This window comes from Harmonia axyridis, chromosome 5, assembly GCF_914767665.1.
Source record: "Harmonia axyridis chromosome 5, icHarAxyr1.1, whole genome shotgun sequence".
Taxonomy (NCBI): Eukaryota; Metazoa; Arthropoda; class Insecta; order Coleoptera; family Coccinellidae; genus Harmonia; species Harmonia axyridis.
In genome coordinates this window covers 14,565,624-14,587,164 of record NC_059505.1, presented here as the reverse complement: position 1 = coordinate 14,587,164, position 21,541 = coordinate 14,565,624, and the positions used below count along the sequence as shown (strand labels likewise).

General features: G+C 33.2%; 1 protein-coding gene across 3 annotated transcripts in view; it reads left to right on the top strand.

Moving 5' to 3' along the window:
- LOC123680552 (helicase domino) overlaps window positions 1-21,541 on the top strand; it is a 44,319-nt gene that overhangs the window by 1,378 nt on the left and 21,400 nt on the right. The window contains exons 1-11 of one of the 3 annotated variants that reach the window (XM_045618504.1): window positions 26-165; window positions 5,684-5,862; window positions 12,704-14,125; window positions 14,187-14,645; window positions 15,230-15,407; window positions 15,465-15,777; window positions 15,914-16,100; window positions 16,330-16,466; window positions 17,232-17,418; window positions 17,485-17,983; window positions 21,403-21,536. In XM_045618504.1, coding sequence (XP_045474460.1) covers window positions 5,695-5,862; window positions 12,704-14,125; window positions 14,187-14,645; window positions 15,230-15,407; window positions 15,465-15,777; window positions 15,914-16,100; window positions 16,330-16,466; window positions 17,232-17,418; window positions 17,485-17,983; window positions 21,403-21,536 — 3,684 coding nt within the window. In that variant the 5' untranslated portion in view covers window positions 26-165; window positions 5,684-5,694. Of the gene's footprint in view, window positions 1-25; window positions 279-5,683; window positions 5,863-12,703; window positions 14,126-14,186; window positions 14,646-15,229; window positions 15,408-15,464; window positions 15,778-15,913; window positions 16,101-16,329; window positions 16,467-17,231; window positions 17,419-17,484; window positions 17,984-21,402; window positions 21,537-21,541 lie in introns of those variants that run through there. The other 2 variants (XM_045618506.1, XM_045618505.1) reach the window with 2 other exon arrangements.

The window sequence follows — 21,541 nt, the reverse complement described above, 5'->3', positions numbered from 1 at the left end:
TGTCCTTGATGTGATCTGCTAAAATGTTGAAAATAGTAGATATATTTCAACTTTGAAATATAACGTGAAATACCCATTTGTAGATCAAAGTGTAATAAAAACTCTAATAATATTTGCGGTTGCGGATGACTAAAAAGTCCTGGAATAATTTGTGATCACAAAATGGTAAGTACGGCTATTCTGATGTTAAGATTCTAACATGGCGTCGGAAGATTATCCTTTGTTCACGGTTTGGTGATTTAATTGTTGAATATGAAGAATCTACGAAGTTTTTGAAGGTAATACAGATTTCCTTACTGAAATTATCTTGTACATGTTTCTACTTAATTATTTTTTCTATAATCACTGTTTTTCTTCTTGAGGCGGCACCTGTGTCATAACTCCCCTTGACCACCACTTCCCAGTCTGGAAAATTTGCGTCATTCTCTATCGATTTCAAAAACTCTTTATCTTTTCATTTTGGTTTCAAGAAATTTGAAAGTTCTCACAATCACTTATTGATTATAACCTTTTCTGTAGTGAATAGATAAATACATTCATATTACCCGCCAATTCATAAACAATTTCAATATTACCTTTTACTAATTTTGTTCAGAATTTTTCCGTCAACGTTGGAATCATATTCATCAATGTTTCAGAAAATTAACTGTCATTATTACCGACATTTCTTGAATAAAGAGTTTGTGGTTATGAATATTTGCCGGTAAATTATTGCCTCATGTTTTAAAATCTTATATAACCTCATAGTTTCTTTCATTTATCATCAAATATTCTCCTATATTGAATAATGTTCCTCCACAGATTTTTATCACTATCAGCGATCGTTCTTTGAATCTAAAACTTTCAAAAACTTCATCTAAATACATTCAAAATTTAATTTTTTGTTCGTGTTTTTATATTTCGCTGGGTTCAATTGAAAACCCACCACATGAGAAGGGTATTTCCAAAGTATCATAATGAAACAAATTTTCTATAGCTTATTCGAATCGCGGATATCTATTTTGTACGGTAGTCACTAGTCGATCATTTAACAAGTTAACTTGAACAGAAATTACCTACATAAGCAACTTTGTATTTTAATATAAGGTGGAAAGGAAGGTATAGACAATATACTTAACATTCTAATCTATTATGAGAGTGGGTTTCTCAACTTTCAAAATCATTACAAATATGAAAATTAGTATTCTTAATATTATTAATACTAATATATGTGATTCAAAAATCGGAAGTCTAAACTTCCCGATCTGTGGCATTTTATGAAATCATAGATGCACTAAAATGTTATTTATCAATAGTTTAGAACAATTTTTTTTTTAGGAAACGCATACAAAAATAAGTGCGTGCTTTAAAGGTTTGACTATTTCCCTTTCGATATATGCAATTACATCTATCGACACCAAATCATTAAAACCATTCTGATTTAAAATTTTGTCCATTTTGGATGAAATAGATATTGGAAATGATTTCTCAAATGATGCTGCTTTTTTGTCATGAAAACTATCTTTCAAATCTAGTACATTCCTTTCGAGAGTTTTCTTGTCCACGACGGACGGATGCAAATATTTGATTTTGACCTCGAATTGTTCATTACTCGGCTGAAAATTTGAAAATTATAGATATATGTATATAATATAGTAGGGATGGGACATCGAAAGCTCACCATCAATGCTGAGTGAACTAGGTATAGTTAATATCGATATTTTCATGGGGGTTTATAATATGGATATACATATTATGTTAATTAATTTTATATTAAGACATATAACTTACATGAACATAACATTTAAACTGGGGAAAGCTTTAAAAAAACGCGAAAATAATCATATTGAAGGTACAAGTCCCAATATGCTTTTGCGGTCGATTGTAAAAATAAAATCCTTTCCCTTTCAGTCTGTAACTGTTGGGATAGCGTTCTTCCATCAATATCAACTACTATCAGCGAACTACGAAGTGGTAGAGTCTGAAATTTTCATTATTAGTCCGAAAGATGTCGACATCAATTAATTGCATTTATTAGTTACTGGCTACCCGCCCGGCTCCGTACGGGTGGTGTAACTTTTCTGTAATTTTCTTTTTCCTTTATCACTCAATTTCGAGAAACCTGGACAACTATGTGTTCGATGATTTGTTCTCGCAACTAACAGAATTACGTGTTCCTAAATGCTTTTGTATAATATCAATAATCCCCATAATAAATTAAGAAAAAATAATTTTCGTTTCAATTCGATCATCTACTTTCTGTCAGGCAACCCTATAGGTCGTAGGAAAAAGGAATTTTTTCGAAAATATTTTGTTTATATTCCTTCTCATGAGAGTAAGGAACCCAACAAAAAAAGAATTATCCAATTTGGTGCTGTCGTTTGAACTTGGATGCCTTTACACAATATCCATAGATTCTTTTTTATATGTATAGATTATTAAAATGAAAAAGTATTCGATTAAGCTTGAAATTGGATCTCGAATTGTAATTTTCAATTCTTTTTATCTACATATACTCTTTTGTCGATATCGATGTTGGTGTTTTTTTATTACTAGCCATGTTATTCTACATTGACTTCTATGTTGAAAATATCGACGATGATATCCCATCCCTGATATATATAGTCTGGTCTAAATTGCCTGCTGTTCCTTTTGAACAAGCTGGGCTGCTGGGACCGTATTATCGACAAGTGATCTTTCAAAACGTATACGTTCATTCAGTGTTCAGAGCACTGTAAGTACGTATACGTTTTGAAAGATCACTTGTCGAGAATACGGTCCCAGTTTTCGCGATAGTGTGTGACTTTTTTTTTTTTTGATTTGGAGATGTCACTGGAAGGATTTTTTTTGGTTTCTGCGATACAAGGATGCTTTTAAATGCAAACATCTCAAAACGCCTCCTTGTTCAGGGACATTGTTTTTTTTAAGATTCTTTTTATCCATTCTCGTCAGTTATATGTTTTACTGTATCGGATCCATGTTTGAATGTAACGAATATTATATGAAATTATTTTGAAAAATAAATTATAAAAATATTCATTTTAGTTTCAATTCTATGGAATCGATATTTTTCTTTTCATATCATTAAAAAAAATAAGAATATCCGAAATAATCGGGCATATTTTTTTTGCTTTCCTTAGAATTTCAAGAGTTCTGTCCGCCCAGAACTTGCTAATTTCAGGTAATCTGCAGAACGATAACGCCGTCCCTTAAAACATAATGCTAGAGAAGAGCTACAATCTTTATAGGTTTTAGATCAAATAAAACAGTTAGTTCCATTAATATTATAGTAGTGGAACTATCTTTGTTTCATTTTACATATAACGAATATTTTCGTTAGGACCGAATCCATTGAATATATCTACCCTTTGTAAATACCAGGAATGCACTTCAACCTAGTACAAGCTAGCAATACTATAGGTGTAATCGAGGTATACTTCCTCATTACCATTCCTAGAAATATCAAAAATAAATAATGCTTTGCCTTCGAGCTGTCATAACCGTCCGAATCTTTTGCGCCAGCCATAAAGGCATAAAGCTATGGTTTTAGGAGGGGATAGTCGAACATTCATCTATTACTTCTACTTCTACGGTCATTTCTTTCGAAAGGTGGTGCTCGTTGCACTTATTGCCCTCAACATGTTTGAGTCACCTGAAACAAACATTTCAAAGTTAATTCCGATAGAACGATTGCGTGAATATTATAAGGTAAATTGAATTTTTTTTTCCAATTTGTTGGTTTTACATGATTTCGTAGAATTTCATTCAATGTTTTTAGATTTTTTACTCGCCTATTCAGGTTTTAGAAAGATCATATACATCATGTATTCATATTCATAATAAGATATTTTTTTTTTCAATTATATCCATTCCCTTTCAATATTTACGAATAAGACAAGATCTATTTCAATTTTTTGTTTTTGCTTCATGCTTTATACATATTCATAAATAACTACATTTTATCCAAAACTTTTAATTAATTTATTAATCACATAACTTGGATCTAATAATTTGGGGTTTTCTGAGGATAAGTTATTAAAGAATTGTGTGAAATTTTATTTTCGAAATCGGTAGCAGATACGACAAAACTACAAAAAAAACAGTTTTTTCTTTTTTACTTTTTCTAAACTAAATAGGAATATTTTTGAGAAGAGAAGGAGCTATGAGAAAAAAAAATCGAACTTCAACACTCTGTTTTCGAAAACTAAGGGCCATTTGCTGCGTTCAAAAAATACGTTATAAAATTTTAGTACTAACCTATGTTTAGAAGTTACCAATTGCACCGTTTGCTAATAAAAAATGTTTAGCTAAACGGGAGATATGTTTGGCAACATTACAAAAATTCAACGGTAATGATGAAGAAATCAAGAATTTCACTTTTTTAGTATAATGTTCTGTGTTTTTGTGATGTCAGTTTCAACATAAATTATCATTAAATGATAATTCATGATCTGAATCCATATTTCAGTTTTTAATTTTCTCACAAAACAAAAACAGAAACACACAATGTGACACAATGAGGTTATGTCCATAGAGAAATAATGTCTATGGTTATGTCTATTATTCATATTTTATACGTTTTCAGTTGTCCGATTCGAAACTAATCGGGAAGATGAACGTCCAAATTTGCCTGTTTAGTGTAACAGGTGATTAGGGCATATCAAACATGGTGCAAGAGAAACTACAAATTACTTTCTAGTTTCTCTTGTTCTCTGAATGTTTGCATTTTGAGTCAATGTTTAGGCAAACGGTGCAACTGGCCACAAGCATTTGCGGGCCGATGTAGGACTTTTTTCTTAAAATGATTCGAGGAATAATTTTTCGTTTTTACCTCCAATTTATGGAAACCTGTATATAACATCCAAGTCACCTTGAAGCTTGAAATTGTTATATGTATTATAAATTGATTATTGATGATTATTATTACTGGAAAAATATCAACTTAGTGGGATTGATTGTCGCTGAAATATACATTTTTTTTTCGATTTTCTGATTGAATTTTCTGTGAATCTTATGCGAAATTTGAAATTGTCATTCTTGACATGCATATCTCTTCCCGATTGTATCAATTATCACGGAAATATTGAATATTTTTTTACCATGAAAATTTCAAGATTCTAGGTATTTTCGTTCGCGAGTAATCATGTGTACTCCGGGATGGACGGACAGAACTGAATTTGAGGACGGATTCTTTGTTTGATACCGCCATTCCCTGCCCAAAACTAGAAAAATATAGACCTTGTGGCGAAATGATAGCGCGATCGTTTCGGAGAACGAGTGCTCGAAATTTCGTCCATATGCTGTTGAGAACTTTCCAACAAACCATCAAATGCATCAAGGAAAAAATCGAATCATTGCATCATTCTCGATAGATCAAGAAATAGAATCAATAGATGAAAAACATGGTACTATTCAAGTTTTCATCTATTGATTCTATTCTCTTTGATCTATCGAGAATGATGCAATGATTCGATTTTATAAAATCAAATTGTTTTCTAAATATGATTTTTTTTTAAGCAATTTGGTAACATAAAATTGGCATTTTTATACATGATGTTTCAAAATTCCGATAGTTTTGAGATCCATTCAACTCATCACTAAACATGAGAGATATTGAGGCATTTGTCTGATTTTAAATGTTAATATATTGAACTTGTGTGTGTCGTATCAACCAAATTCATAATTTTTCTTTTATTTTTTTCAGACAAGATTTCGATGAGCGACGAAACCCCGGGGGTGGGGCAGGGTGCTCTGCCCCCGCGTGAGGGCTCAATGCTTTCGCGCTCAGTGGCAGAGCGCCCTGCAATGAGATTGACTCAAGTCGCAGGAGGTCAGTATGTTTTGACCACCCAATCACCAGGTGGAGTTCCGGCTTTAGCGCAAGTAAATGTTACCTCATAATTTAATAACAGTTCAAAGTATGAGTTATTTACACGATGCATTGCTAAATGTACAATGAGTTATCATCAACAGTATTATAGTCTACAGGGGTGTTCCTAAATTGCTGGTACAAACGAAAGTGATAGATTCCTCGGCTCCAAGAAAAAAATCCGATAAACATGGGCTCTGTTCTCGAGATTTGATTTGTTTTTTTTTTCCTGTAATTTTTTTTTCTCATAGCATAAAAGATATTCAACTTGAATTCGGCATAGTTATTCCAATTCAAATTTTTCATCATGTGATATGCTAATTTTGAATAAAAATCTACAGGGTGAAATTTTTCTGGGACAATGCCTGCTTTTTTCTCCAGAACTTTTTTGCTGAACCACTTGTAGTTTATAAAAATGTAAAAAGAAACTTCGGTCCAGTACCACACATTTTGGTTTCTTGTATTTTTTCGAGAAAAAATTTCAAACAATTCTCTAGTGATCATCATGAAAAGCCAAATGATTACAAAGATTCAGTTAGTAAGCTGTGATAAATAGTGTTGTTACTTATTTAGCCTTTCTGTATCGAAGATTAATAAAGATTCAATAAACTGTGGTTCTAGTGGTTCAACACTAAATATTCTTGTGATAAACATGAAATTTCAGAAGAGGCTTGAATATTATCTAGATGCAAACCCTAATGGTATTTTGACCACTCTAGATCTGATCATACCCTGAAAAGTCCGTCTAGGTTTTCCTTACGAGAGTTATCGTGTTTACGTCCGGACTGACATAATTGAATTTGACCACGGATTAGTCATCAGTGAATCATGAAGAGGTGATGGAACAAGTCAATCAGTTTTGATTAAATGATGATTCTATACCACGTCCTAAGGTTTTGAGATCCATTCAACTCGAGCCTATTTATGAGGACAATCGAGGCATTTGTCTGATAATCAATATCTGAATGATATGCTTTCCACCTTTCTGTTAATTCAATTATTCCATTCAAAATTTTAGGTTTATCACAATATAATTTATTCATTAACTATCTTAAGAACAATAAGCTTATATGTACCTGCAACTTTTAGATATTCTTCTTGAATTATTTCTAGTTTTGGAACACGATCAATGTGAAATTTAGAAATTCCGGCTTATTCCGCACCAAAACACAAAATATAATCCGATCCAATACGAAGTTTTTGAATCAGGAAAATTGGATTACGAACGGTCTTACTCATGGAACCCCTAGTATGATTTTGCCCACTATAGGCCTAAACGTACCCCGACAATTCCCAGTCTAGGTTTTTCTGTACGAGAGTTATCATGTTTAAGGACGGAATAACATAATTAAATTTTACCGCGGATTCGTCATCACTGAATCAAACCTTATCGTTTGAGACCATTCCCGGTCGAAAATTCGAAAGTTGCAGACATAGGGAGAATGAGATGGGCTGATCTATTCAGTGAAGAATCGGTCAAAAATGGAGTAGATAAAACATTTGAGAGTTGGTGGAGCAAGTCGATCAGTTTTTATTAAATGATGATTATATACCACGTCCTAAGGTTTTGAGATCCATTCAACTCAATCCTATTTATGAGGACAATCGAGGCATTTGTCTGATAATCAATATCTGAATGATATGCTTTCCACCTTTCTGTTTTAGTTATTTCATTCTGAATTTTAGGTTTACCACAATATAATTTATTCATTAACTAGTTTTTAGAACAATAAGCTTTAAACTGTACAGATTCGCTCGCATGCTGATCAGCAAAAATACCCCAATGCCCCTGTTAGAATTATTTATGTTGGTGATATATCTATTCAAAAAATGCTGCAAATTTTACACAAGTGTTCATTATTTTCTCTTTCAATACATAATATCTCGAATATCGTTCGAGAGTTATCTTGTACACGGAGGCCGGACGGAGATAATCGTTATTGATTTTGAATTCTTCATCAGTGAAAGACGTACCGTTGCCAATAGTTCGTTGTCAGTGAAGTGTTACATATTTTCTTTAGATATTCTTCTTTAATTTTCCCTAGTTTTGATGACACACGTTCTTTATGAAATAAACAATCACTAAATTTATGCAATTTTGAAATCAGTAAAATAGAATTTCGATCGGACATATTCACGGAACTCTTATAGTGGGGTTTTGCTCACTCCAGATTTGAACATACCCCAAAAATTCCCAGTTTAGGTTTTCTCGTTCTCGAGGTATCTTGTTAACGAGCGAACTGCCCAAATTGAATTTGACCACGGATTAGTCATCAGTTAATCAAACCTTATCGTTTGTCACCATTCCCGGTTCAAAATTAAAAAATTACAGACAATAATTATGAGATAGATTCAAGGGTTGGTCGCTCAAAAATGGATTGAAAAAACCATTTAAGAGGTGATTGATTAAATCAATCAGTTTTGATTAAATGATGATTCTATACCACGTCCTAAGGTTTTGAGATCCATTCAACTCAATCCTATTTATGAGGACAATCGAGGCATTTGTCTGATAATCAATAACTGAATGATAATCAACCTTTCTGTTGATTTAATTATTTCATTCCGAATATTAGATTTACCACAATATACATAATTTATTCATTAACTAATTTCAAGAACAATAACCTTCAACTTCGCTGATCTCAAGATTTAAATAAAAATTAACACCTCAGCATATAATATAATAATACAATATAGCTACTCTTATTTAGGATTATATGTATAGATGATATATTCATTCAAAAAACGGTGCAAATTTTACACTAGTGTTTCTTATTTTTACTTTAAACATCTTGTACTTGGAGGTCGGACGGAGATAATTGATGTTGATCTCCAATTCTTTAACGGTGAAAGACATATCGTTGTCAAGAGTATATACACGCAATATCTTAACTCGCTCGGATCTGAAATATTGAGTATATTTTCTTAGATATTCTTCTTGAATTATCTCTGATTTTGGTGACACGGTCAATATGAAATTTTGGAAATTGCTTATTCCACATCTGAACACAAAATTTAATATCGTTCCAATTAGTAGTTTTGAAATCAGGAAAGTAAAATTTCGAACAGCCTTATTCACGGAACCCCTATTGGGATTTTGTCCACTTTGGATCAGAACATATCCTGAAAATTCCCAGTCTAGGATTTCCGTACGAGAGGTATCGTGTTTACGGACGGACTGACATAATCGAATTTTACCACGGATTCGTCATCAGTGAATCAAACTTTATCGTTTGAGACCATTCCCGATAAGATTTGGAAAATTACAGACATAGTGACAATGTGATTAAGTGATCTATTCAGGAATAGATCAAAAATGGAGTAAATGAACATATTAAGGGGTGATTGAACAAGTCAATCAGTTTTGATTAAATGATGATTCTATACCACGTCCTAAGGTTTTGAGATCCATTCAACTCAATCCTATTTATGAGGACAATCGAGGCATTTGTCTGATAATCAATATCTGAATGATATGCTTCCACCTTTCTGTTGATTTAATTATTTAATTTCGAATATTAGGTTGACCACAATATAATTTATTCATTAACTAGTTTTTAGAACAATCAGCTTCCAACTGTACAGATTCGCTCGCATGATGATCAGCAATAATACTTTAAGCCGCTATTAGTTAGGATTATTTATGTTGATGCAAATTTTACACAAGTATTCATTATTTTCTCTTTCAATACATAATATCTCGAATATCATTCGAGAGTTATCTTGTACACGGAGACCGACAGAGATAATTGTTATTGATTTTGAATTCTTCATCAGTGCAAGACGTGTCGTTGCCAATAGTTTGTTGTCAATAAAGTGTTACCTATTTTCTTTAGATATTCTTCTTTAATTTTCTCTAGTTTGGATGTCATGTTCCATATGAAATAAGCAATTACTAAATTTATGCAGTTTTGAAATCGGTAAAATAAAAGTTCGATCGGACACTTCCCGGAACTCTTATAGTGGGGTTTTGCTCACTCCAGATCTGAACATTCCCTAAAAATTTCCAGTTTAGGTTTTTCCGTTCTCGAGGTATCGTGTTTACGGCCGGATTTCCATCATTGAATTTGACCACGGATTAGTCGCCAGAGAATCAAACCTTATCGTTTGAGACCATTCCCGGTTCAAAATTGGAAAATTTCATACATAATAATTATGTGATTGAGTGATCTATTCAAGGATGGATCGCTCAAAAATGGATTGAATAATTAACCATTTAAGAGGTGATTGAACAAGTCAAATCAGTTTTGATTAAATGATGATTCTATACCACGTCCTAAGGTTTTGAGATCCATTCAACTCAACCCTATTTATGAGGACAATCGAGGCATTTGTCTGATAATCAATATCTGAATGATATGCTTCCACCTTTCTGTTGATTTAATTATTTCATTCCGAACGTTAGGTTCACCATATAATTTATTCATTAACTAGTTTTTAGAACAATAAGCTTTAAACTGCACAGCTTCGCTCGCATGCTGGTCAGCAATATTACCCCAATGCCCCTGTTAGAATTATTTATGTTGGTGATATAAATATTCAAAAAATGCTGCAAATTTTACACAAGTATTCATTATTTTCTCTTTCAATACATAATATCTCGAATATCGTTCGAGTTATCTTGTACACGTAGGCCGGACGTATCGTTGCCAATAGTTTGTTGTCAATGAAGTACATATTAGATATTTTCTTTAGATATTCTTCCTTGATTTTCTCGGGTTTTGGTGACGAGATCAATATGAAATTCAGTAATTGCTTAGAAGAGTAAGCAATTTCTAAATTAATGCAGTTTTGAAATCAGTAAAATGAAATTTCGATCGGATAAATTCACAAAACTTTTATAGTGGGGTTTTGCTCACTCTAAATCTGAACATATCATAACATCATTGAATTTGACCACGGGTTAGTCATCAGAGAATCAAACCTTATCGTTTGAGACCATTCCCGGTTCAAAATTGGAAAATAAGACAATAATTATGTGATTGAGTGATCTATTCAAGGATGGATCGCTCAAAAATGTAGTAAATAAACCATTTAAGGGGTGATTGAACAAGTCAATCAGTTTTGATTAAATGATGATACCACGTCCTAAGGTTTTGAGATCCATTCAACTCAATCCTATCTATGAGGACAATCGAGGCATTTGTCTGATAATCAATAACTGAATGGTATAATTTCTTTCACTAATTTAACTCATGTATAGGAAGGTTAAGTTTATCTCAATATAATTTATTCATTAACTAGTTTTTACTGTAATAATTTTTTACCTCCAATTTTGCTCGAGTGAATTAAAAAAAATTAACACCACAGAACCGAAACACTACAACAATTGAATACAGCTCCTGTTCGAATTATATGTGTTGATATATCTACTTAAATATCTTGCACTAGTGTTATTAGTAGTATTATTTTTACTTTCAACACATCAAAAAAAAATTTAAAATTTCAATTTAAAAATTTTAATGAATATCCAGCGTCGGAATCCGAACTCGGTGTAGTTTCGAAATCCGAATGAAAATTGTTCAAAAATTCATCTTTCCGAAACTGTAAGTGCTTGGACTTAGGAATAAAAAATTTGAGGAACAAGCACACAAAAATCATGCTTGATAAGAAAAAACCATATTAGTAAATTATTATAAACAATTTTTTGTTTGCATGTTCCTTTAAAAATTAATCAAGTGAATTTCAGAAAAATTCAACAGTTACAATGTGAAACATTAATAATGTGTTTGATTTCCACAATTTCTTATGCTCTCAGAAACAAACCTGAGTGAACTTCTAAAGGCGCGTACAGACATAGAACAAAACATCGTATCCTAACTCTGTCTCGTAATTAGTCTGGACGGCTTTACGTAACAGCGTAATATCTAGGCGTTCCATAGGTTATCGGTTTTTAACACCGCATCAAAGAAATGTACGCACTGATGTTATGCCCGACACTCACGAGGCTTTTTCTCGAGACTTTGGAAGCCAGGCAACCAAGAGATTCCAGTCGGGCAGTCAAGTTCATTCTCTGATTTACAGTCGTGCGGCCGTGTCCCGAGCTGCCCGACTGTAAAATGATCCGAAAACTCGAACATGGGTGCCTCGTGAGTGGCCGCCTTTATACCACTTGTTTCCATGTGTAGACGGGTGCGGTACAAAGTCGGCAGACGGTACGGCAACATGTTGAAGCTAGGCGTCCATTAGACGGGTCGGGCCGGGGCGGATAAATCCGCCTGCCTACATTTGTATGCAACTGCGTCCACTACAGGCTGACCATGTAGTGGACGCCTAGCTTAAAAGATGATCGATTTCTTCTTGTATCTTGCACTTCGTTCTAGAGTTTGTGGAGGATGGAGTAAATGGAGCAATCATCCCATAATGTACAAGACATGTTCAATGGGTGAAAGAACGGAAGATCTGGATCAAGGGAGGCCAAGACAACAAATCGACTTGATTGCCTTTGTAATGTGCCAATGAAACCAATCAAATAGATATGTTGTCTTAGGTCCCTTGATCTATCTGTGTTTATCCAAATAGTCTGTGACATCATGGTAAGTACATCGCTCCCTTTAACCATATTCCTCCACAAGCATCCTGAGATGAGATACTTCGAAAGAAACTGATGATCTCATTAGGAGAATGCTCAGGCAAGTGTCAGACTGCAGAATACAATGTGGATGTCCAATTCATCATCAATTTTTTTTCCTTAGGTTGGATTTTTCTGAAATGTTGATGAACTATTAACCCTAAGAAACTCTAAGAAACTTATGTACAAAATTTGCACAAATATAATTCATAATTCGAATTCTACCATTGTACATTTCATTTCCTTTTTGAATATGTTAGTAATGAAATTGCTTTTTACAGCTTAGTCCTGGAAATATTGGAGCTAACAGTCCCAACCTGCAACAAGCTGGAGTAACTAGAATAATAAGCATAAGTCCTTCTCGTAGTGGACAAGCCTCTACTTTAAGACCAAGTCAGGCTAACCAATCCATTGTAAATGTCCTCACAAAACCTAGAGTTAACACAAATCTCCGCTTGCAATTATTCCAAAATGTGGATGCGAATGCTTCTGTTCCCCAGCTGACATCATCGAGATCACCTTTGAAAAGGCCACTTTCTACAGGAGTTGAAAGGAGAGATGCTTATTCGGCTAAATTACAGAGGATTATGAACCATAGAATAGTTCGATCAAAGTTGGTCAAAGAAAAATACAATGAACATTTGATGGAGTTGTATTTCTTGGAGTCAGGAGGAAATGTTTTGGATATCCATCAGTTTGTGAAAAGGCCAAAGACAGCACATTATCTGGCTTATCTTAAAGAACATGTCATAGATCCTAAAGAATATATTGAAAGTTCTAGTAGTAATAGTGTTAATGTTACAATTCCACAGACTGTGCCAAGTACTCCATCAGCTACACCTGTTAGTTCATTACCAGGAATCTCGCATTCCAGTCAAACTGTTACCAATGTTACAGAATCTACAGTTAAATCCACTCCAAAACACAAAACTGTCCAAGGAAATCAGGAACAGATCATGGAGAAGGCAAAACAGGAAGCTTATGTTGTACAGCGAATTTCTGATCTGCAAAAGGAAGGCCTTTGGTCAGAAAGACGTTTACCGAAGCTCCAAGAAATGCCTAGAATTAAAACACATTGGGATTATCTGTTGGAAGAGATGGTTTGGTTAGCTGCAGACTTTGCCCAAGAACGTAAATGGAAGAAGGCGGCCGCTAAAAAGTGCGCCAAAATGGTACAGAAATATTTTCAAGATAAGGCATTGGCCGCTCAGAGAGCAGAGAAAGCTCAGGAACAAAATCTCAAACGAATAGCTGCTTATTGTGCAAAAGAAATAAAGAGTTTTTGGAATAATGTCGAAAAATTGGTAGAATACAAACAGAACACAATACTTGAGGAAAAACGAAAAAAAGCATTAGATCAACAACTTAGTTTCATTGTTGATCAAACTGAGAAATATTCACAACTTCTTGCTGAAGGTATGAATAAAAGTGTCAATGACTCATCTCAGGTTGAAAAAAATGTTTCTTCTGCTCCTGAGTCAAGAGCGAATTCCGATGACGAATTCCAACCAGATAATCAAAGTAGTACTGATGATGAAGAAACTATAGAACAGGAAGAGGCCAATATTGATGCTGAACGGCAGAGTGAGGAAGTGGCTGCTCTTCAAAAAGAATCGGAAATGGATTTAGAAGAATTCCTGAAAGAATTACCAAAAGACTATTTGGAAAATAGGGATAAAATTAAACTCAGCAATGATGAGGAGGTGAGTCTGGAAGATTATATATGTTCTCATTTGAAATATTATGTCTGAACTTCCTTTTCAGAGTGATTTGAGAGAAGTAGAAAATAAAAACGAAAAAGATGCAGACTTTAAAGCATCCAGCAGTGAAGAAGATGATGAAGCCACCATTGATGAACAAGAGATGAATGAAGATACTGTAAATCATGAAGAAGAATTGAAAGATCTTGAAGCAGAAAATGAGATGAGTATTGAGGAACTTCGTAGGAAATATAGCAATATTCCTGACGTTGTTGAGGAAAACTCAAAAAGTTCTTCGGAATCTTCTTCTGAAGATGAGGAAAGTGAAAAAGAGACTGAAGAGAGTGATGATGAGGAAGTCATAGCTTCTGAAGATGATAAGAGTCAAGCTGGCTTAGAGTTGTTGCTGGATGACGCCCAAGTGAGAGAGGATGCAGAGACTGAAAATGATGACTTAATTAATGATGCTGCAGCGATTGCAGAAAGTATACAGCCCAAAGGAAATACTCTGTCTTCTACAAGCGTAAGTAGATCATAAAATATATATTTTTACACTATGTAAAAAAGTACCGGGAATAAATAATGTAAGAAATCTATCAAAAAGAATTGTTCTCATGTATTCTTCAAGTTTGTTTTACGGTTCTTACAATGGATAATGAACATATTGTAGAATGCTTCTTGAATTTTGTGTGCCGAAGTGCTATAATGTTTTGTAATTCATCTGAAAAATACGGATTTAGGATTTTGCATAACAGTTATAAGCTTCAAAAAAATTTGTAGCTAAAAAATCAACAAAGCGTATTGAAGAACCCAACTGTATTTCCCTAATCGAATTGGCTTTGAAGTCATTTCCTCAAATGCGTTCAAAAAATGTTCTGATGTTTATTCCCTAAAGTAAATTGTATTATTTTGGACCTACTTTTTTGATAGTGTTATAATATATAAATTGATTGAATGATGAATATATACTATGTCTGAAGATATTGAGATCCATTCAACTCGTATCTAAAAATGCAGACAAACGAGGCATTTGTCTGATGTTATTCTCATCAGGAACATAATTTATTAAAAAAGAAAAATAGAAATTACATGACACTAACTTCACAGGTCTCGACTACAATTCCATTCCTACTAAAATACTCATTGAGAGAATACCAACATATTGGATTGGACTGGTTAGTTACAATGTTTGAGAGAAAATTGAATGGTATATTAGCCGACGAAATGGGATTGGGAAAAACAATTCAAACCATAGCTCTCTTAGGACATCTTGCTTGTGAAAAAGGTAGAATTTTGTAAAGAAATTATTTTTGAAGTGATCATCAGTTTTTTTTTTTTTTAGAAAACTGGGGTCCCCATTTGATAGTTGTTCCAACATCCGTAATGTTGAATTGGGAAATGGAATTCAAAAAGTGGTGTCCAGCTTTTAAGATCCTAACATATTATGGTTCTCAAAAAGAGAGGAAAATGAAAAGGACCGGTTGGACTAAGCCAAATGCTTTCCATGTATGCATCACTTCATATAAGTTGGTTATCCAAGACCATCAGAGTTTCAGAAGAAAAAAATGGAAATATTTAATTTTGGATGAAGCACAGAATATCAAGAACTTCAAATCTCAAAGATGGCAGCTTCTACTAAATTTCCAAACTCAACAGTAAGTAAGGGTAAAGGAAATTATCAAATTTCTGCATACAATATAAACCCGATTATCTGTTAGTTGAGCTTTCTTGTAATTGTAAAGGAAAGGTTATTGTATGGATTTATCACATTTTGATCATAACTTATTTCAGACGTTTGCTATTGACTGGAACTCCTCTACAAAATAATCTTATGGAATTGTGGTCCCTTATGCATTTCCTTATGCCAAATGTATTCCAATCTCATAGAGAGTTTAAGGAATGGTTTTCCAACCCAGTAACTGGAATGATTGAGGGAAACAATGAATACAATGAAAATATTATAAAAAGATTGCATAAGGTGAGTCGTCTTATCACTACTAATTTGTAATCAAATTTTAACTGAAATTAATTTTGATAAATTGATGAGATGATGATCAAACCATTTCCTAAGTTTTCGAGATCCATTCAACTCGATACTATTTTATGAGGACAATTGAGGCATTTGCCTGACATCAATATTAATTGTTATTAATCAGTGTACTTTAATCAGCATGACTGATTTAACCGTTTTTAATTTTTTTTTACAGGTTTTGAGGCCTTTTCTTCTAAGAAGGTTAAAATCAGAAGTTGAGAAACAAATGCCTAAGAAGTATGAACATGTTGTTATGTGCAGGCTCTCTAAAAGGCAAAGATTTTTGTATGATGACTACATGTCCAGAGCAAAGTGAGTAATAGTGAATAATTTTGGAATACTTGAGTGTGAAACTATAAGTTTGGAAGATTCATACATATATTGTGCTTTATTCACTAATTTTCTTCTTTTTATTCCTGTATGCCGAAAATGAGAATCATTTGAAAAACTCTATTTTTAGTAAACAAAATCTACAATCTTTTAATTTTTTTTTTATAAAAACGTGAAATCTATTTCTTGTGAAGGTTTACATTTCATGGTTTCATCCTCTGCTCTTTGACCGTAGACCTTTTTTCCAAATAGTCTGTTGCACCAAATTAATTTGCAACTTTCACTTTTTGATGTTGAACAAAAAACATTCAGAATTGGAAAGCATTAAGTGGAAAGTCAAGGGAAAGTTGCAAAATAGTTTGGTGCTGAATTCAAATGATCAGAGGAGTAAAATTCAAGATGAACCAGCGATCAAAAGCTCCTGACGCTAAGCGTTCTTAAATTTTTTTCTTAATGATTGATTAATTATTGATTGTCCTCAATTATTGTGATTGTTATATTCTTTTATCGAATGTTTGAACCATTTAATATGTTGAGTATACATATAACTCAGGATTATAAAAATTCAAAAAATACATATCCTAGTTTACTTGTTATGATGAAACAACCTTCCGATAGTTTTGAGATCCATTCAACTCATTACTAAATAGTGAGAGATAATGAGGCATTTGTCTGATATTCTTTAAAAAAAAATTTATTTATTGCTTTGTTGTGAAACATCTTGTACAATTTCTTATATTATTTCAGGACAAAAGAAACCTTGTCAAGTGGAAACTTATTAAGTGTTATAAATGTACTAATGCAATTGAGAAAAGTGTGCAATCATCCTAATTTATTTGAAGTTCGACCAACCATATCTCCATTTCAATGTGAAGGTGTTACTTTCCATATTCCTTCCTTAATTTTTGCCGCATTAGAGTATGATGTATGGAAGGTGAGTAATAAATCGTCTCTTCAATTTTGTCGCTACTTGATTCTAAGCAACAATTTTCTTTTTCAGAATGTAAACTTTGTATCTTTGAATCTCAATCTTCTTGCTATGGAAACATACGTTAGCGCTTATCAGTCTTACCGAGCAAGAAGTCTACGTACACCAGCGAAAATTATTGAACTGAACCATGTACCTGATGAGATTCCTCCTTGTCCTCCATCTAGGCTCATAATGAGAATAAGGAAACATGACAATGATACAAGTGTGAAAGTGGAAAAAAAAGAAACTAATAATGGTAGAGGAAACCAAAATCTTAAATTGAAAGTGGGACAACCCTACAGTATGCAACTGGTACAGCAACATGGTGGAATCGTTAAGGCAATACCAGTTAATATCGCACAAGGTTCAACGGGTATTGCTTCAACTAATTTATCAAATGCTGCATCGATATTGAAGACTGGAGACAACAAGATATCAGCCAGTTTCGCACAATTAGTTCAAACGTCTACAGGGAAGCATTTGTTGCTCACTTCTACCCCAAACATTGCAGGATCAACAAGTGGTGCAGGTAGGTCCATTATATTCTGCAATATATTCCCATACACAATGAAATTCAATATTATCGATATTTGATTTTATTCTAAAAGATATTCCATTTACGGATTCGGATCACTGAATCAAACCTTATCGTTTGAGACCATTCCCGGTCGAAAATTGCAGACATAGGGAGAATGAGATGGGCTGATCTATTCAGTGAAGAATCGCTCAAAAATGGAGTAAATAAAACATTTGAGAGTTGGTGGAACAAGTTGATCAGTTTTGATTAAATGATGATTCTATACCACGTCCTAAGGTTTTGAGATCCATTCAACTCAATCCTATTTATGAGGACAATCGAGGCATTTGTCTGATAATCAATATCTGAATGATATGCTTTCCACCTTTCTGTTTTAATTATTTCATTCCGAACATTAGGTTTACCACAATATAATTTATTCATTAACTAGTTTTTAGAACAATAAGCTTTAAACTAATGATTCGCTCGCATGCTGATCAGCAATAATACTTTAAGCCGCTGTTAGTTAGGATTATTTATGTTGATAACAAATTTTACACAAGTATTCATTATTTTCTCTTTCAATACATAATATCTCGAATATCGTTCGAGAGTTATCTTGTACACGCAGGCCGGACGGAGATGATTGTTATTGAATTCGAATTCTTCATCAGTGAAAGACGGATCGTTGCCAATAGTTTGTTGTCAATAAAGTGTTACCTATTTTCTTTAGATATTCTTCTTTAATTTTCTCTAGTTTTGATGTCACGTTCTATAAGAAATAAGCAATTACTAAATTTATGCAGTTTTGAAACCAGTAAAATAAAATTTCGATCAGACATTTCCCGGAACTCTTTTAGTGGGGTTTTGCTCACTCCAGATCTGAACATTCCCTAAAAATTTCCAGAGGTTTTTCCGTTCTCGAGGTATCGTGTTTACGGCCGTATTGCCATCATTGAATTTGACCACGGATTAGTCATCAGAGAATCAAACCTTATCGTTTGAGACCATTCCCGGTTCAAAATTGGAAAATTACATATATAATAATTATGTGATTGAGTGATCTATTCAAGGATGGATCGCTCAAAAATGGATTGAATAATTAACCATTTGAGAGGTGGTTGAACGAGTCGATCAGTTTTTATTAAATGATGATTCTATACCACGTCCTAAGGTTTTGAGATCCATTCAACTCAACCCTATTTATGAGGACAATCGAGGCATTTGTCTGATAATCAATAACTGAATGATATGCTTGCCACCTTTCTGTTGATTTAATTATTTCATTCCGATTATTAGGTTGACCACAATATAATTTATTCATCAACTAGTTTTTAGAACAATCAGCTCATGCCTTCAACTTCGCCCAAGTGCTGATCTCAATAATTAAAAAAAAATTAACACCACAGCACCTCTGCATTACAATATAGCTCCTCTTATTTAGTATTATATGTGTTGATGATATATGTATTCAAAAAACTGTCCAAATTTTACACTAGTGTTTCTTATTTTTACTTTTAACATGTAATATATCGAATATTGTTCGAGAGTTATCTTGTACTTGGAGGTTGGATGGAGATCGTTGATGTTGATCTCCAACTCTTTATCGGTGAAAGACGTATCGTTGTCAATAGTCTGTCCACACAATATCTCAACTCCGTCGGATCTGAAATATTCATTATATTTTTTAAATATTCTTCTTGAATTATCTCTGATTTTGGTGACACGATCAATATGAAATTTTGGAAATTGCTTATTCCACTTCTGAACACAAAATTTAATCTCGTTCCAAATAGTAGTTTTGAAATCAGGAAAGTAAAATTTCGAAAAGCCTTATTCACGGAACCCCTATGGGATTTTGTCTACTTTAGATCAGAACATATGAAAATTGCCAGTCTAGGTTTTTCTTACGAGAGTTATCGTGTTTACGGCCGGACTGACATTGAATTTGATCACTGAATAAAATCCATTCAACTCAATCCTATTTATGAGGACAATTGAGCCATTTGTCTGATAATCAATAACTGAACGATATACTTTCCTTCTTTTTATTTCTTTATTCAGAAGATCAGTAGATCAGTTTTATATCGGTTTTTATAGTATATTAAATTGATTTATTCATTATAAGTTTTTGTGATTATACTGTGATAGGTTTTTGAAAATAAAATTATATATATATACACAATTTATTCGTTATGCGGATTGATGAACCACTGGTTATTTAGAAAAATATAAAAAGAAACTGGTCCAGAACTACACTTTTTGGTTTGTTGTAGTTTTGTTGTATCTGCTTCCGATTTTCAGAAAAAAAATTCAAACAATTCTCTAGTAATCCTCGGGAAAATCAAAATTATTATAAAAATCCAGTTAGAAAGCTTTGGTTAATAAATTCATTATTATTTTTCATAATAATATGAGAAACACTATCTCAAAAACAAAGTGTTGCGAGCCCATGTTCATTGGACTTATCTTCCTCAAAATTATCCAAGAAATCTCTCATTTTCCTCTGTACCTTCAATTTGAGGATACCTTGAATATTTTTATATTGATATTTATCAGGTGTTTTTTTTTTTTTTTTTTGTACATAACCAGGTCGATCAAAAGGGGAAATAATAAACCACACTGTAAAATGTGTTTTTTTCAATTATGGAAGAAAATAAAGTGCAAATTGAAATCTGTTGTTACAGAAAATATTGGATTTCAGAGCCAATATCTTCAAACTCGACTCCTCTGCTAAATATTTTGTATTTCTCAGATATTTGGTTACAAAGAGGAATTCTTTTAATGAATCATAGTGCTTCTTTGCTCATGCACTATCGATCGGATTTTAGTTTATCATAACTTCAACTCCTTTGCAACAGTGCTAAATTGATACATTGTTCAGCATGTACTCATTAATTTTTGTTGTGTACTTCTAGAACTCTGTGACATTTTAACTATAATATGACATTCTGAATTTCTCAAAATAGAGGAGTAAAATCAATACATGTTCCAACGAACCAAAGTGCTTTCTTGCTCATGCACTGTCGATCGGATCTAAGTTTATCATAACTTAAGCTCCTTTGCAACAGTGCTAAATTGAAACATTGTCCAGCATGTACTCATTGATTTTTGTTGTGTACTTCTAGAACTCTGTGACATTTCAACTATAATATGATATTCTGAAATTCTCAAAATAGATGAGAAAAATCAATACATGTTCCAATGAACCAAAGCGCTTTCTTGCTCATGCACTGTCGATCGGATCTTAGTTTATCATAACTTAAGCTCCTTTGCAACAGTGCTAAATTGAAACATTGTCCAGCATGTACTCATTGATTTTTGTTGTGTACTTCTAGAACTCTGTGACATTAAAACTATAATATGAAATTTGAAATTTTCAAAATGTGAAAAATCAATACATGCTGCAAATTCTAAACTGTTATTTTTAGTTGCAGCTCAAAAGCTTACCTTGCTCTCAAAGCATCCTGTCTCCACAGCTACCAATGTTCAACCTCTACACAAAGCATTTATGAAATTTCAACTTACTTCTGTCAACGCCCATCCTACAAACACAATGACTACGGTAAG